At 41.6% G+C, this 19,014-nt stretch overlaps 1 protein-coding gene across 1 annotated transcript in view; it reads right to left on the bottom strand.

The window, feature by feature from the left end:
• Nucleotides 1-19,014, bottom strand: part of micu1 (mitochondrial calcium uptake 1) — an 83,909-nt gene that overhangs the window by 40,095 nt on the left and 24,800 nt on the right. The window contains exons 4-5 of the mRNA XM_072677622.1: nucleotides 13,045-13,207; nucleotides 2,894-2,937 (exon numbers count right to left, since the gene is read on the bottom strand). Coding sequence (XP_072533723.1) covers nucleotides 2,894-2,937; nucleotides 13,045-13,207 — 207 coding nt within the window. The remainder of the gene's footprint in view (nucleotides 1-2,893; nucleotides 2,938-13,044; nucleotides 13,208-19,014) is intronic.

Below are 19,014 nucleotides of genomic sequence, written 5' to 3'. Positions count from 1 at the left end.
AACATCTCATTATTATTATTATTATTATTATTATTAACTTAGAAAAGTCTGCTTTTAGCAAGTCCGTGAGTGTGTGCGTGTTCCAGATAGATATGCCAACACCAGATATCCCACAAGACAAGAAGATTAGGTCAGGCCAGGTTAACCATAAAGGTTTAACATGTTTAACAGGGTTGATTTATGGTGTCTCATCCTATCTTTCTCGCAAGCCAATCAGTGGGTGGGCGGCTCAGGCAGGCCCAATGCTGCCCAATAGATGAGTCCACTGTTCAAGGTCCACTTAATAAAGCGCCACTCCATCTCCACTTGTGTCTACACTGACTGCCTCCCACAGCTAATGTCCCTGAAGAGAGGGAAAAGAAGGAAAAGCCCTGCATTAGTCTTCTTTCTGAGTGCAGGAACCAGAGGAAAACAAGCGTCCTCATTTCTAACCCAAACCAGTCTGTGGTGTCTTGCTGGACAATGCTTCTTAACAGACAACATACTCCACTAGACTTCACTGTCTGAACCTGATGGTGTCCAGCCATTCACATGTACGGACTCTCTGACTTTAAACAGTTTTTGATCAGCAAATGCTGTGGACAGCAAGATCCATGAGGCTGGCAGAAAATGAGTGCATTAGTCTTCTTAGAGTTTATTAAGACAAAAGAAAGCGCTGATTAATGACTTATCCTTCGGTAATGAAATTTAGCCTTGATTTTGTACAGCTTATGTTTATGGCTGTCCCAGACCTCTGAAGACATTGTTCTGTAGTCAGTGCCCATATTAGGAAGGTCTGAGCTAGGTTCCTCTATGAGGAAAATACATGTGAGCTAACACTCCTGTGCTCTGAACTCGTAAGCCCACTGGAATTTCTGCTTAAACAATGACGTAAATTGGCTCAATGCGCTCGGTTGTGTTAAAAAAAAAAATGTAAAAAAAAAAAAAAAAAAAAAAAAGCACACTGCATTGCCATTATTACGGGACTGGACTTTTTACATTGTCTTCTACTGAAAGTTACATTTTTCCACCTCCTGTAAAGTTGATGTTTTGGAGATATATGATGTTTTACTGTGGACAATTTTCCTTTAGGCTCCTTCACCTCACAATTCCGTGCACCACCTGCCTAGTAGGTCCCTCTAGTGTTGCCACAACAGATCTGACCATTCGAAGCATGGACTCCACAAGACCTCTAAAGGTGTCCTGTGGTCTCTGGCACCAAGATGTTAGGAGCGGATCCTTCAAGTCCTGTAAGTTCTGATGTGGAGCCTCTATGCATCACATTGATAGGCGCCCATTACCCCATCGCCAGTTCACCGGTTGCCCTTTCTTAAAGCACCTTGCTAGATTACTGACCACTGTACACCAAAATGAAACCTGTGAGCCATCACAGTTTGGCTTTTGTTAAAGTGCTTACTCATTTTTCCAACTTTTAACACATGACCTACAAGAACGGACTGTTTACTTACTGCCTAATATAGCGATGTCTATACTTGGATGTAATTGAAATGCTGACTACAGAATGACTGTTAAGTGAACTGTGCCATGTCTACTGCTTAATAAGAAGCAAGACATGTTTCATAGGAGGCGGGTTGAGACATCTGACTGAAGTAGTTAAACATAAAACATAGATTTGAGAGGAGGAAAAGCAGATGAGTAATATACGTTTGGAAATGGACAGATACAACACTAAATAAAGTCTGGTCACGTTCAGATTGTGGTAGTGTTAAAAAGATCTGGACGTTCAGTTAAATCAAAGTTAAAACAAACTTTTTCTCCAAGCTGAATGAGAAGAATGACTATAGAGAAGGCTCTATAGTGATTGGTCAAAAAAAGCAGAACAGAGGAGTGCTTTTCACAGCCGTTGTTCTAAAGGCAACAATGAATAGAAGAGAATGCGTGAGAGAATTTAAAAAGGCATTACCTGAACATCCCCTCAATTGGTCTCTGGTTAATGTTGGGTTGGTGCTTAGGGACGTTTGTTGATGTTTCCCAACCAACCATTTAATGCCACACTCTGTCATTGCATGGTAAAAAACCTTCACTTGCATGGCTGAGCTTAAGCTGCTGGCTTATCCATACAGCCACTGATTACAGCTACAGCTTCTCTTTTCTACAGACTATAGTCCTCCCCCTTACTCATGCTAACAGACAGGGGGTGTGTCCAGGTATCACTGCAGTCGAGACTAAACCATGTGAACGTGTCCTCAATCCTTCAGTGTGGAACGTGCCTGTGAGATATTAACCTGTTTTGTTAGCAATCCAACACTGCAAAATAACTTTTTCGTTGTTTTTACTGCAGCGCAAAAAAAAAGTTGTGCGCTCAAAAAAAGTGATATTGACTCCACAAAAACAAATGGAAAGGAACACTACAGAAAAGCTCGGAGTTGGATTGAGGATGAAAAAGACAATTCTGGCAAGAGAACTGTGTAGAATATTGATTCAGAAAGAGCAAAGTGAAGACCTGTGGCTGAAATAGTGACACAGAAAACTCTAGACTAAAGATGGTCAAAACACCACTTTGTTCAGCTCAACACTGACACTTCCAATAGATCAGCACCTCCAAAACACTCCACCGAGAATCCTTAAGTGATACCAACAGAGAATGTGAGAAAGAGGGAAAAGGACGAATACGCGTCCGTCACCAATTGGTACAGAAAAACGTGTATGGCTAATAGCATGGGTTAAGCCGTTTCATGAACAAAGCAGACAGGGAAGGTGAGAGAAAGGCGCCTCGAGGGATCCACGGCCCGAGCAGGTTTCTGAAGAGAGAGAATGGATGGGGGGGGTGGGTGTTATAAGGAGCATCTTTTGAAAGGCATGTCTTCTGGCGTCATCCTGCTGGGATGCACAATAGCTAGGTAACCTCTCTGTTTCCACTCATTCGCCCACATACACAACACCCACTGCTTACCTTGCCATCATAGCGCTTCACCACAAACTGATCCAGACCTAGGTCTGAGAAAGACAGAAAGGAGAGGGAAACAGAACAACAGAGAGAAGGTTAATTCATCTGACGTGACACATATCTCAGCAAGCACACACACACACACAGTTTATCCCTAGATCTCAGGAGTGAAACATTTTTATCTTAAAGCTGCAACAATAACTCTGGCAATTACCGACATGTTCCTTTGATTAATATCTGCCATTACCAACCCATTTCCATTCTCCTTCGCTTGCAAATAAATGCCAGCGTCGTTACGTTTCGACTCATGCTTCATTAATCATGAGCAAAGTTGGAGAGCTTGGACTACTGAGGCTACACAGGAGTGGAATTAGGGGTGGGAGGTGTACTAGTTTGAAAGTTTAAGCGATAATGTACAATTCTTTTAAAGGGAAAATGACATATCATGGATAACATGGCAAACCCAAAGTACAATGAAGCACTTAACCTATAAATAACAGACTTAAAGCAGTGGAAAGATCGATAATCAATATTTCCAAAACATGTGAAAATTGTATTTATTAAACTATTGAATATCTGGGTGATGCTGGATTACTGGGCTAAAAAGTATCAGCATTGTAATCAATTAACTGTAATTGTACCCCTACAGAAATCAGCAAAGCATTTCTTTCTCGTGCTAATCTGGGCAAACTTAGTCCTAATGTGTCCGAAACTGTGCCCTATTCCCTACATAGTGTCCAAAAACATTGAGTGTACTGTAACAATTCCACAATGTACTGCAATATGTAGTGTACAAACAATGTACCCTAGCGGAGATGGAATACCCATAATTCATTGCATTGTTTGATCTGAAGTTTTCTCTGAGGAAGGCTGACTTTCAGATTGCTTATGCAGTGCCGTTTGCATGTGTGCACATGCAAAGTGCAAACGCGGATCAGATAGCTAGTAGAAATCTGTGTGGTGCACGGATGACTACAAAACGATAAAGAGCTTACATTAGTTTGAAAGTGACGGACATGCCCTGTTAGGCAGAAGGGTGGCAAAGTTCCATTAAGCATGTGCGTGCATGTGGTTATCCACACTGTAATCAGTAAGCTAAATGGCTCATTTTGTTGAAAGGTGGGACTTGGTCCGTACACAGTTGCCATAGGGCACAGCTTCTGACATAGCTCTAGTTTCCACATTTAAAAAACTGGCCCATGGTTCCAATAATGGTGTCTGTCCAAATCTGTTTAATGTCAGTCCATTATCACTATATTATTATTGTTATTATTTTTCAGCCAAATTCTTGTCTGTTAACTTATTACACAGCTTAGAAACCACTTAAAGTCAGTTGTTTTCCCATAGGAAAGAATGGCAGGATGCGCGATACGATTACGCAAAAACGTTTCGAGCACGTGTGACCACGACACAAGTACTCAAGCAGCACCATGGACATCATAGCAAATGTCCTACCCGCCACCTAGAATAACAACGTTTCAGCAAACTAATACATATGAATATATTTCTCTTATATTATCACGAGTACTTTTTTTAGAACCTAAAAAGTATTTAGCATTTGTGGAACTAACTATAACAACTGTCCAAATACCACAGCAACCATCTAGCAACACCATAGCAATACTGGTTAAACTGCTTAAGCTATGCAATCACTATGTATTTGCTAGAGAAAAAATTCTGTGCAAAACAGGATGAATTATGGAGCAGTGGCAATTGGATGAATAATGGATTGTGTTTTCTTCAGCTTTTATCACTCTTCCTCCTTCCCCTCTTTTTTCCCCCTGTCCGGAGTGCTACTAAATAATGTCAAGTGGGAACGATGCCTCTGGTGTCATGTGATCTTATCACTTCTTACTAGGGTTAGGGTGAGCTTTCTCTACTGCTGACATATCAGTAAAAGGTGATATTGGAATCAAAATAAAATCTTCAACCCTTCCACTTTTTTCACATTTTTTATGTTGAATAAATTAAATTAAATTAAATTAATATAATAATCCATTTTCTGTTCTGAGGAAGTATAGACTTTTTTGCAAATGTATTAAAAAGGAAATAACTTTTTGCATATAGAGTATTCAGACCTTTTGCTATGAAATTTTAGCTCTGGTGGCCTTTCATTTGTCTAGATCATCTTTGAGATGTTTCTACACCTTGACTGGACTCCACCTGTGGTAAAATCAGTTGATTGGACAGGATTTGGAAAGACACACATCTGTCTATATAAGGTCTCAAAGCTGACAATGCATATCAGAGCAAAAACCAAGCCCCGACAAGGAAACAACTGCCTGTAGAGCTCAGAGAATGTGTGGAGGCACAGATCTGGAGAAGGCTACAAAAAACATCTGTTGCACTAAAAGTACCTGAGAGTGCAGAGGCCTCTAGAATTCGTAAATGGAAGAAATCTGGAACAACTAGGACTCCTCCTAACCAAACTAAGTAACTGGGGGAGAAGATGGGGAGAAGATAGGTGAACAACAACCCAATGGTCACTCTGGCAGAGCTCCAAAGATCCTGTGTACAGATAGAAGAAACTTCTAGGTCAAGGTCAAGCACTACCAATCTGTGCTTTATGGCAAAGTGGCCAGAGAGAAGCCTCTCCTCAGTAAAAGACACATAAACACACATCTGGAGTTTGCAAAAAACAACAACAACAACCAAAAAAAGCACCTAAAGGACTCTCATACTGCAATTCTCTGGTCTGGTGAAACCAAGATGGCCTCAATTCTTAAATCAAGTCAAGTGGGTTTTATTGTCATTTCAACTACATACAGAGTACACAGTGAAACGAAACAACGTTCCTCTAGTCCTGATGTCTGGAGGAAACCAGGCACCGTTCATCACCTGCCCAATACAATCCCTACAGTGAAGCATAGTGGTGGCAGCATCACACTGTGAAGGTGTTTTTAGTTGCTGGGTCAGGGTTGAGAGAAAGTTCAATGGAGCAAAGTACAGAGTTATTCTAAATGAAAACCTGAGCTAGAGCGCTCAATAACTCAGGCTGGTGACCCCAAGCACAATGACCCTAGACACACAGCTAAGGCAACAAAGGAATGGCCCAGCCAGAGCTTTGACTTAAACACATTTGAACATCTCTGGAGAGACCTGAAAATGCTGTAAACCAACAGTCCCCATTTAACCCTTACAGAGCTTGAGGGGATCCTACCAAAGAAGACTGGAAGTTGAAGAAGAAGCACTGCCAAAGGTGCTTCATATAAGTACTGAGTAAAGAATTTCTAATAAATCTGTTTTCACGTTGTCATTATGGGGTATTGAGTGCAGAATGATGGGGGAAATCTGATAAAAAAAAATTATAATATATGATGAATGATTAGATCGTTATTCAATCTAAATAATATGAAACAAGATGCTTTGGGGAAAATGTTCATATGCAAATCCACTGACAAAGAGAGCACTTTATAGAGAGCACCTTTAGTCCTGTCCCAGTTTTGACAGCTGTGTTTAAAAAGCAAGCACATTTTCTTTTTTGATTTTACAATTCCCTCTAGGGCAAAAAAGAGACATACAACAAATAGGTACAAATATGGACAAACAAATCTGCAAACGAAGGCTGTCTAGCAGTTCCAGCACAGTACAACCTCGCTTACAAGGACATTTTACAAGTATGTATTTTACAATGGATAATAAACAGTGCTTCACATACACCTCAGGGCATGTTAAGATCCATTTTTCCCAATATTGTGTAAAAAAATCCATCCTAAATTGCAACATAAATGTATGGCTTTCCATTACACACATTCCGTAGACAATTTCCATCCATTGTTTTCTTTTTTGTTGGAGGATCCTACTGTATACTACAGCTGGCTTTTTATGTGGTGAAAGTAAAACCCAAATGTGATCATCCTCTATATAGCTGTACATCCAGTTCAGGCTCAAGTTCCAGGTTACTTCCACAGTGCTTTAACCAACAGAACTGAACACATTTCCTTTACAGAAATGGATCTTTACAGAACCAAAATTGGTTCTTCCATGGCTTTATTTTTAAGGGTATGCAGTAGTTCTTGCTTTTTTCTTCGGACAAATCAAATGTAGCCAAAAACAACCAAAAACAGCCTCTTCATGTGGATAGAAGCCAAAACACACACAAGGCATGCCTTCTGCCATGTCCTGGTTCTTTACTATGGGAATGTATATTGCTAAAGACAAGCTAACTTGCATTTCCACAATTAAATGTACAAGTATAAACTTTTATGAGTATTATTTAGTCTTACACTGAAGAATGTGCAATATAGGCTTTGTGTTTCGTTTAACACATTTTCATCCCTGCATATTCAGCACCACATATATTTTTAGTAGTTCTGAAGCCTTTACTGTTACTCTACTATGTTAAAGGGTTCAAAACAAGGGAAACCCTTCTACGATTAGGTGTGAATGGCACAGTAGCACATCTATTGTTTACTTCTGATATGAGCTGCTTGCCAGATGGCTATTGACTGCCGGAATCTCCTCCGCGACGTTTTGCTTACACCCTCACGCTTTGCTTTTAATTAAACAGCAGACAGTTCAGACAGACTCCCAATGGCAAAGGGACATCAATAGATCCAGGCTATTGAGCGACTGATGCATTAATACCTGTTCCGCCTATCTGCATCAAGCTCCATAAATTAAGCACCTCATTTCATATGGGTAGGCTCCAGACCCACCGCGGCCCGGACCAGGAGGAAGCGGACAAAAACGATGAATGAATGTCATATGGGGGTGTTCCCCCGAGAAGCTGTCCTTACAATTCGCACCATCAAAAGCTTACAAAGTAAGCAGAGAGCAGTTTCATCAGTTATTCAATCAGATTCATATCTGTGGGCAATAGAGAGCTCGTCGACTCGGAGACAAAAAGGCTTCCGCTGTGCAGTGTGGCGAGACAATGAGCTCTAATAATGATAGCGATGCTGTGCTGGGTAATTGGACGGGCGAGTCTTTTTGCGCTTGGAGGGAAAAAGCAGGATTGCCCAGCTATTTCACACCAGCACATGCCATATCTGCCTCTTTCTGCGTCTGACAGTCGGTGTTAATACCTCTTTCTCACACCCACGTCTGCGGCATCCTACTGTTTCAAGCTTCGACTCAGGGAGAGAGACAGAACGAGACGGCAAAAGTGAGAGTGCACAAGAGTACACTAGAGGTTAGAGATATGTGGGCAGGGGGTCAGTGTGGCTCAGTGTGCTGAGAGGACTGCTCCGGTCAGAATAAAGAGGGCTGAACAGTAAAAGTGGACAAAATGACCAGACTATAGAACTAAATCCGGTATTTTTCCCAAATCTGATCCTCTCTGCTCCACGGGCGCCGCAGCAATGGCTACCTACCACTCCGGGCATATGTGTTCGATCACTAGTGTATATGTGTGTGTTCATGTACAAAAAAAAAAAAAAAAGCATGAATAGGGGCTAAGGTTACAGATGGCTAGCATACTATTGCACAAATAATCTGGCTAATTAGCTAGCTAACTAGCAGTCAGACCCATTCTTTCCAATATATTTAATAGCAACAACAGTTGCTGTGATCGTGATGGGCTCTATTCTAAACAAAGATCCAGTGCTGTGTGTAACAAAGTATTGGGGCAACTACTTATTACACCTACAGGAGCTTTTATGACAACCCCTTCTAAACCCACAGCCCCCTTTGCAGCTATAACAGCTTTAACTCTTCTGGGAAGAGTTTCTACAATTTTGGAGTATATCTCTGTCTTACATTTTGCTCATTAATCCAGAAGCAGCATTTGTGAGGTCAGACACTGATATTGGAAAAGATAGCCTGGCTCAATGGCCATCGTCAGGACTTCACCCAACCATGCTTTCAGGGACCTTGCTGGAACAAGTATGCTGGAACAGAAAAAAGGCCTTCACCAAAGTATTTCCACAAAGTTGGAAGCGTACAGTCGTCCAAAATGTCTTGGTAGGCTTAAGCATTAGGATTTCCCTTCACTGGAACTAAGGGGCCTATAGCCCAATGTCTGAAAAACACCCCACCGCATTATCCCTCCTCTACCAAACTTTACAGTTGACACAATGCAGTCAGGCAGGTAATGTTTTCCTGGCATTCACCCAACCCAGATGTTTGCTCGGTGATGTAAGGCTTGCATGCAGCTGCTCGGCCAGGGAAACCCATGTCATGAAGTGCCTGGGGCACAGCTTTTGTGACAGAGTAAAACACCCAAATTCAATGATGAAGGAGGTATGCCCTGATACATTTGTCCCCTAGTGGGCAGTGCGCTCCTGTCCTTTTAGTGTAAAGTGTCTTGTATGAAATGCACAAATGGAGCGTTTTTATTTTGAGGCCTGAAGTAATGAAAGTGCCATGTGTAATGCTGTGTGTGAATTCTCAGAAGCATGCTTGCCCTCACACTCACTCTTACTCCTTCTCTCTCTCTCTCACACACACACACACACACACACACACACACACACACACACACACACACACACACACACACACACACACACACACCAGTAATTGCAGGCCGGAGATCAAATCTCCCTCGTCAGCTTTCCCAGCTTGCGAGGGTTCCTCATTCAGAGCCGCTAATTCATTTCCCTGCCGCATAGTAGCAAAGTCACCCTCATGGCCCGTCCCTCTGGCCCCAATCTGCCAATCAGAACTGCTGGACAGGCCACATTATTTTCACACTGTCCGTTGTTTAATCTCACGGATCAACACTTTCATTGTGCAACACTTTCATCAAAACTCTGCTATCCGGTCTGGATGGACTGGAGAAGGAAGTTTACTCCTTTGTTTTTTGGGTTCTCCTCAGTGTTCCTTCTTCAAGCTTTTAGAAGTTTGTCCTGACACAGTCCCCCTCAGCTTGATCATTAGGGTCTAAACTTGGATTTCAGCAAAGCTGCTTCATGATAAGCTCTGCTGAAAGGGTTGTAGAAACGAAATTGAACAGAACGTCGGTCCTCTTTAAGGCTGAGGCAGCAGAGCTGCAAGGGAAGCAGCTGCTCTTCAGCCTCAGCTGTCGGCCTTGCTGACGACCACGTGAAAAGCAGGAAAGGGTTATAGGAGGCCCAGGCTGGTCAGGTTCCCTTCCCTGGTAAGCTGGGAACATTGCACCCTAAAAACTCTGCAACCTGTTTATATAAGCAAGAACACATTCCTGGGAGTTATTTGCCAGAAGAGTGAAGCAAAGACATGTTTATTGACCACGTCATCATGGTCTTGGTTGAAACGCAGTCACGTACACTGACCAGTCTGAGACTAAGACAATTTCCTTACATAGAAAAAAAATAGCACCAATAACTGAAGTTATATGACTTCCACTGTAACCTCTGAATGATATGAGAAAAAATATTGGGACACTCACTCATGTGTTGTTTCTTCTGAAATCAAGGGTATCTTACATACCCTTGATATATAAAAAAAACTTTGTTCCTGGTATCTTACCTGTCTCTGCTGTCTAGGGAAGGTTTTCTACTAGATTATTGAGCATTACTGTAAGGATTTGATTGTATTCAGTGGCAGAAGAGTTTGTAAGGTCAGGATGTTGGTTGATCACAACTCCTCCTCCTTCTCAACTACTCAACACATCTCAAAAGTACTGGATGGAGCACCATCATTCCAGAGAGCATATTGCTCAAAGCTGAGGAGCTTTATGCCCCTCTAGTTAATGCCTGGCATTAGACATGGTGCTAATAGGTTCGTGGTTTATCTGCTCTAGAGAGTCCTATTTTGTTGGCAATATTTCTCCACAGGGACTAGACAAACTAAATATATATATATATATACATATATATATATATATATATATATATATATATATATATATATATATATATATATATATATATATATATATATATATACACACACACACACACACACACATACCACACAACGCCAAAGTATAGATCTTTAATTCTTTTCAGCTCCTTCTTCCCCCACCGCCAGCCCCCAAACACCCTGTTGGTGACTGTGGCCAAAGAATTCTTTTTCTCAGTACGGTTTATTTGTGGTTTGATTGATTTGGGCATTGTTACATTGAAAAACAGCCCTGGTCCACCTTGCTATTTGCTTGATAGTTAAAGAACCTCAAGGCCTACCGTATAAACACTGCCACAACCTTTAAGAGCTTAGCGGAGTAAAAACAGATGCCAGTGGGCTCTTGCAAAGAGTTCCTTAGACAAGCGACAAAAGCCCAAGCGTTATAGTGAGTCTATTTTAATGGACTGGTGCAACTGAAAACAACAGCCAAGATCAGTGCTGAAGAGGACCAGAAAGAGAACAGAGACCCTTTGACAGTTCACTTGTATTGTGAGCACAAACAAAAGTCAGTTGCAGCCAATTCCCTGTTAGGTTCCCCAAGTCTGATACATTTACAATAAACTGAAAACACTCTTGCAGACCTCAAGCCGTGAGTTTTGTGATGAGGTTTGCAGGTTAGGTTAGGTTTCTGATGGCTCTTCCATGCAGATCAGATTTGTAAAAGCAGCACTGCACAGTTAAACAGCTGCCCGCCATTCTTTTGTCTGCTAGACCTTACTGTAGGTCTTTGCTGCCAAATGGGGAGCTTGCTTTGCCTTTCTGAATGGCACACAAACAGCTCTATCTGTTCAGGTCTAGGTCCTTTAGATATTGCTTTGCCTTCCACAGCTCCCCTAAACTGCCAGTTCTTAACATCTATATCTCCTTATAGACTTGTTCTGCTCTGAAGACATCAGTTCATTTTATGTTCAGGTCCTCAGCAAGCTAGCTGGTTAGAAGAAGTCATGACTGTCCAGTGTTAGCACTGAAAAACGATGTTTGAAAGGACAGAGAAGTTCTCAGGTTAACGGAAATGCAACATTAATAATCGCAGAAGCTGCTGCCCAAAAGTCAGTATGTTTACCTAGATTACCTAGACACAATGCTCAACATTCACTACACTTTGCCCAAGTGCTCTTGGAAGAGTTGGCGTTCAGCAAATTTTGGAAGACAGCATGGGGACATCTAGGAGAAGTTCTTTCTACCACTTTGGTGCCAGGACTGAAAAAAGTCTGGATGCTTGTTCTCCATGGATCTTAAAGGATGGCGGGTCAAGCCGAGCCATACTTGAAGCTGGAAGGGTTCTTGATGCAGATCCGCTTTTAACCACTGCCATCAAATACGGAGGGGCTGGTCCATTTTTGGCTTTGTAGGCCAGCATCAGGGTTTTGAATCTAAGGCGGGCAGCAGCTACATGAAGCCAGTGAAGAGAACGCAGCAGAGGAGTTACATGGCTGAGCTTAGGAACAATGAAGACAAGTCATTCCGCCTAATGGGGCCTGACGGTACGCATAGGAAGACCAGCCAGAAGGGAGTTGCGGTAGGCAAGTCTTGAAATGACAAAAGACTGAACAAGCACCTGGGTGACCTCTCTAGAAGGTCTGCATGGCCAAGTCAGGTTTGCAACATGAGTCAAGAATGATCACTGGTCATCCATGACTACACCAGAGCTTTGTGTTTGCTGCAGAGGGAAAGACTAGGGAGTTCTTGAAGGAAATGGCAAGAACATGGTAGTTCCAGGGACGAACAGCAGCTCGCTCTTGTTAGGGCTGAAACTAAAATAATTTGCTAAAGAGGTTGTTGTTACTTCTTTACACTTAAACAAGTGACTTTGGCATACAACTGTAAATTATAACCTTCTTATTGCCACTCCTAATTTGAGTCAGTTAATTAAAATCAAGCCTTTAGGAGCAACTTAAATGTTAAAATCATGAGACAACAGAGCTGCAGTAAAACCATCCAGAATAATCGCTAGGCTCACACTGCAGACCTAGTCAAACCCTTTAGGTGTAAGCTTCTGAACTTTTAATCAGTAATGAATTACAGTAGGCCAAACAATATCCTGGCCCAACTCATTTTCACAGTACGACAAAAAAACTTTGGAAAGCATAACCCACTAATGAAATTAGACCCTAGAATCACATATACCAAAGACAAATTCATATAGCATTACTCCAAAATCCTGATAAATGAGCAAACCTTTCTTTAAATGGGGTTTTTAAGCCATAGCCATGGAAGGCCACAGCTGACTGACCATACAGGGTACATTTATAGTCAAGGAGAGGGCCGAGGATGTGTGGTCATGAGCGTGCCATGCTTCATAGCTACTCACAGATATAGCAACAGGGAGGAACATTACTGGAGCATTCCTGAAGGGAGAAAAAGAGAGAGAAGGGGGGAGCACTTACTCTCTGGCTGCTTCTCATTTGGTGTGATGGAACGGATGAAGTCCTGTGGCGTCATGTACACTTCGGCATCCCCGTGCTCGCTGATGATCTTCAGTGTGGCGAAGTAGCGGAAGATCTTGTCCGGGGTGGAATAGGCTCGGATACGGTTCTCGTACTCCATCACCTGCAACGGGGGAAACACAGTCTGCATTAGGTGGAGCACTCCTAACAGTTTATTGTGTCTTCAACACACAAAAAACTTAGTGCGAGTCCTGCTGCTATGTATGTATTTTTTTTTTTTTGCATGCCAAGGTCAGATTAAAGTGTGACCTGTCTGCATGGTCCCATTACTGACTAGGACCCTTTAGCTGAAATGATGATCTAATTTGTTCACATTTTTTACATTAATACAGAACTAAAAATTGTAATGGTCTCTTTTATTGTGCATGGAACCAATAGAGTTGGGCAGCTAATCATATCTGTATTATTTACAGCTTTATATTGTTGAATGGTCCATCATATGTGATGAAGACACCAGTAAATAATAATAATAAAATAATAATATTAATAACAACAATCACATTTAATAAAAGTATTCAAATTCAGTATATGTTTAACTATTTACTATTAAACTATTTACATACAATAAAAGCCACAGAATAATGGACACAGCTGCAAAAACTAAAGCCAACGAGACACCATTATTGATTATAAATACACAGTACAGATTTCTTCTCTACAACTGTGTGTATAGAGGGTGTCTACTCATCTCAGTAAACTCCCTCTCCTGCATGTTATTTTAAACAGTTTATAGCCCCATGTGTTCAGAGGCCTATCAGCACTGGTCCAGTCAACCAAGTTTACAATCCAAATACTACAATACAAATGTATTACCTTCACAATGAAGAACCAGGTTAGCAACAAATGTGTGAATCTCAAGTATCAAATATGCTGTTAAATCTATACATGCAATTAAAAAAGGTTTATGGGTGTCCCTTCTAAATAGCGTGTTCTGCAATGTAAGCAATGCCCATCCCCAACATCCATCCACAAAAAAGTCAAGCACGCACCCATCCAAGCTGCATAAACAAACACTAGCAGTAAAACAAGTTGTACCACAGGCCAGGGAACAGGGTGACAAGTGCTGAAATGCACAGCATGTAAAATTCCTCTGCTCTAGGTTGTGACATTCCCTACCAAGTTCCAAACTGCCTCTGGAAGAAAGAACTCAGTGCAATAACTGGTGGATAAGATGTCTGCTAGAGTGGTGTTAAACAGGTTGCTTCAGCATTTGGTAGTCTACCTGTCCAAATACAGCATTTAGTGGAGGAGGAATAATAATCAGGGCCCGGCTACACCAGCTGAGCATGCCTTCCAACTTGGCTAGTAACAGAGGAGTTTACTAAGCTGAGGTTTACACATTACTAAATTAAAATGGGTTGTTCCACACAAACTAGTATGTACATATGTGCTAGAAGCTACTAAATATTTACACCTACCACTTTGAAGCAACAGACTATTTTCACTATGACACAAAAAAAGTCCTGACCCCTGACTAGTTTGTGATGTTGCAATGAGAACAGATTTAAAGATCACAGAGGACAACAGTATACTTTAGCCAGTGAAAGAACGACTGGGTGTCGAACTACATGATGTCAAACTACCAGTCTGTCATAAGTAAACCTAAAATTAAAGGGAAAGTTGTGGTCAGGAGGAGTTTTAAGAATAAACAAAGCTGTGATTAGGACCAGTCACAGTCAAGCCTCAGAACACCAATCACAGTCAGAGGGAGGAGGTCTCAGAACAAAAGAGGTTCTTCAGTTTGAAGCAAGAAAAAAGTGAACCATCAAAAATCCCACCGGTGGTCCTAGCACACATCATCCACTGTAAAATGTATAAGATCCTTTGGAGGTTCTTCAGTTTGAAACTGTGGAGGAACATTTAATGTGATTTGAGAAAAACACTTTTTTTGAAGGTTCCTCAAAGCAAAGCTTAAGAATTTCAAACTGAAGAACCTCCCAAAGTTTCTCAAGGATTTAATACTTTTAACAGTGTAGTCCAACCAGGGAGTTCTGTTTAGCAGGTGGAACACACTGAACCACTAAAACTAAAACCACCTTGTCGCTTTGGCTCAAAAGACAAGTATATTTTACTTGAAACCCCCTTTTTCATTTGTCAGTTTGAGGTGCTGCCACCCAGTTCACAGCTTATATGTCTGGCATAAACAATCAATTCAGTAAACATAGACAAAAGCAACCCCTATTTTTGGGCTGATTAAAGAATCATGTTGAACGGCTCTGGAAAATGGGACAGAAATTCACAAGGGTCTCTCCTCAGATCAACACAATCAAGGGCCAATTGCCTTAGGGCACTGGCATTAAGAGCCTGTCTGTGTGTGTATGCATTTCCAGGCCATCAATTTAATGTGTGTGTCTGAGGGAGGAGAGCAGAAGAGCAGTGTGATGGAAAAGAGTTTTGTCAGGAAATGAGTGTGCTGCTGTCAGTCACAAAGCGGGGAGGTATTAACCTGCAGACTCACACACTCCATTAGCAAGTCGTCAGGAGCCAGAGTTGCTGCTCAGAGAGTAGGCCTCAGCAGTGCTGATCAGAACACAGGATGTGTGTGTGTGTGTGTGTGTGTGTGTGTGTGTGTCTGTCACTGCCACTGTTGCGAGCTACAGGGAGAAACGGGCTGGATCACACTTTGACAGGTTGGCATCTAACTGGCAGTGGCACCAGCTGCTGCTGGAACATCCGGATGCCAGGAACAACACAAGCAACCAAGCAGGGAAACGATGAAGGAACCCACAAGGGCAATTCCTTTGTTTAACACACATACCTAGTCCGAAGTCTCCTACATTCTGGAATTACAACAATCAATAAATGAAAGACCAAAGTCTGAAAAATGCTGAAAAAAGTTATTCTAAAATGAAGCTGAACAACACAATCCTTCACTGATCCATTTTCAATGGAAACTGTCTTTACAGGCTACATGTCCACATTGGCAGACATGGCATTATGGTCTGTTCACTTTTTTCATTCAGAAGCCAAGTACCTTCGGCCAGGCCCAGGAGTGTGTCATGGGGTTAATTAGCAAGCAGTCCAAATTTGTCATGCTTCTTCGCCAGATCACCTTTTTATAGATGTTACTAGGCATTATTCAGTTACTCACCTGGGTCCAAACTGTTTTAAAGTTTCATTTAAAATGTGTTGCTTACTATAGCTTAAAAGCTCCCTGTAATGTTAAAAAGTGCATTAGAGATGTAAAGATCTACCAGCTAGGGCCCCGGGTGGATTGCTGGTTCGAATCCATGTCACGCTGCTAGCCATCGGCAGCCGAGGCCCAGCGAGAGCACAATTGGTCTTGCTCTCTCCAGGGTGGATAGATGGCGCTCTTTCCCCACATCACTTTGCTGCCGTGCTGTGTGTCACTGGAGGCTGGTGCAGGCTGGTGCGCTCTTACCCGACGCTTACACGCCTCCAACACTCCAACTTTTCTCTCCAGGTGAGTTGGTGATCCGGTGATGTTGCATCGGCCTCATTTTAAAAAATGACCTGCCTGACTGCGCGCATGACGGAGGGGGCGTGTCTTGGTAGTAGTGAGTATCAGAACACAACAGAGCTAACAGACAATTCTAACCACACAAAAAGCCAACAGACCACGTCCAAACGTACAGCAGCAGCAGTCAGAAAGCTAAAGGAATCACGCCCAAAGTGATGGGAGTTTTTAGAGCAAGATAAGCAGCCCGCTGGGTTTCCACTCTGATCTCTACAGGAATTCACTACAGGACTCCCTCAGCAAGTGCTTAGCGTTCAACCAAGTTTTAATTGCAGTTCATTCAAAAAAGCAAAGTACATTTCATCTTCAGAGACACAGACACAGACCATTACAGAAGCCCTGCAAAATGAGGCATTGCCAAGTATGGCCTGGAAAGGTTAACGTGGCTCCAGCCCCACCCGCGATTGGTATCAGCGATCGACCAATCAAGCCGAAAGCCGATTAGCCATGGGTATCTGCCCCAAAAACTCTGAACGGTCTATCTCTAAAGTGAATTATTACAATCTATACAGGCAACTCTTATTAGGGCCACCTGCAGTCAGGGAGAGGTTCCAGAACAAATGAAGTACTGATTTGGACCAACTGCAGTCAAAGGGAAGTATCAGTACAAAAAATAGGATCATTCAGACCAGTCGTAGTTAGGTGAAGGTCTCAGCATGGATGACATATTGATGAGGTTACCACAGGTATAAGGGAACATACACATGACTTTGAGACCTGAACCAAATATGCTCAAAAATTTTGCTGCCCATCCGGTTCAGGCCAGGTAGCAGAACTGAAGTTCTAACATTTTCTTTGCTTTTAGCACATTTTTTTTATGTAAGCCCAGTAAATGTAACACATATCGGAAACCGGAACAAAGAGTACAATGTTCAGCTAGAGTGTAGAGAAATTAATGCTAGAATGAGGAAGTTGGATCTGTTTTAGTATGCAGTTGTGAGTGTTCACACTAAATAAAGCAAAAGATTCACTGTTTTGAACCCACAGTCCTTATTTTGGCAGACAGCTATGAACCACTATCTTCACCATGAACAGCACTGCTCTCCAGCAGTCACATCTTCAACGCAGCATTAGTCAAACTGAACACAAAAGGTATTGGTAATTAAGCAACGGCAGGCCTCTGTGCTCTGGAAGAAGATGAGGAGTTCCTTAGAATTTATTCTGGCCTGTTAATATTGGCAGCTCTGAGGAAATGTAGAGCTATAGCACACAAGCCTAACCATATTTCAATATGACTAAATTCCTTGTGCAGTCCAAATGATGCTCCTATTTCAAAGACTTCATCAAATAAGGACAATATAAACATTGAGCCACTCATAAAAACAAGTAAGCAGAGACGGATGAATCAATAGTTACGTTCGTGAAAACAGGCTTGGATGACCAGAGATGTTCAATATGACCATCATTTCAAAGATATTTAGAGAAATTAGAGAAAGAATAAAGGAATATAAAACTTCAACTTGGCCAAATGCAGTCAATTAGCAAAGACATTTCATTTGCTTTTGTAGTTTAGAATTTCTGCTATAAACTAACAAGTAATGAAAGCTTTTTTTTTTAAGTTTTTAAAGTTTTTTAAGATATGCTCTCTTTTTAGTGAGCTATGTATATATTAAAGCAATCTTCTATGCCTTTTTAAAAGAAACTAAACTTCTGATACTTCCATTGAGGCTGGAGGTGAGCAGTTTGCAGCGTGACACACATGCCGGCAATAGTGTTGGTTTCTGTTACAGCAGCCAATTCGTCCCCTCTTACAAAATGTTTGATTTTGTATAACAAAAACTCAGACCAACTCATTTGGTCTCTATTTTGAGATTCCAATTTTGGACTGCTTTGAGAAGATTACCCGCGTGTCAGTTTTATAACTTCCACCAGACAGCATTTCAGTCTTTAGCTTGATATGCTGAGCACATCATCAAGAAAACACTTGAGCAGTCGTGTAAGCAAACACACATATTTGCAAATCTACTGCTGTGTGCAGATGCAGCAGGAAGCCGAATTGGTGGAATTATTGACTTAAGTACTATATTTAGAGACTGCAGGGTTTAGGCTTATAGTAGGGTCATTTTTCAGCCTTATGTATCCATAACCAATGAGGTTGCGTGAGGAAAATGTGAAAGCAGAGAGAAGCTCTGAGGAGGACGCTGATCTTTATGTTAGTGTAGGAGTGTGTGTGTGTGTGTTTGGGGGTACATGCTTGTGAGGGAAGGGAGGTTTTTCCTGAGTAAATAACTGATATTAATATTTTATTTCCTTCTTTGTTCAGAGTTTTTACTGTTTTTGTTAATTAGGCACTGGTCCTTTATTTTTACCACTGTACCAGTAGGTTAGAGGCCCCATTAACAAACACTTTTTACAACCCTTCATAACACTATAAATATAAAATATATAGTTATTTCACATAAGTGGTATGTTAGTTCAGAGTGTGTACCTCT

Source organism: Salminus brasiliensis, chromosome 4 (assembly GCF_030463535.1).
Source record: "Salminus brasiliensis chromosome 4, fSalBra1.hap2, whole genome shotgun sequence".
NCBI classification, from domain to species: Eukaryota; Metazoa; Chordata; class Actinopteri; order Characiformes; family Bryconidae; genus Salminus; species Salminus brasiliensis.
The sequence above is the reverse complement of the archived record's forward strand: the minus strand, read 5'-3'. Positions and strand labels throughout refer to the sequence as shown.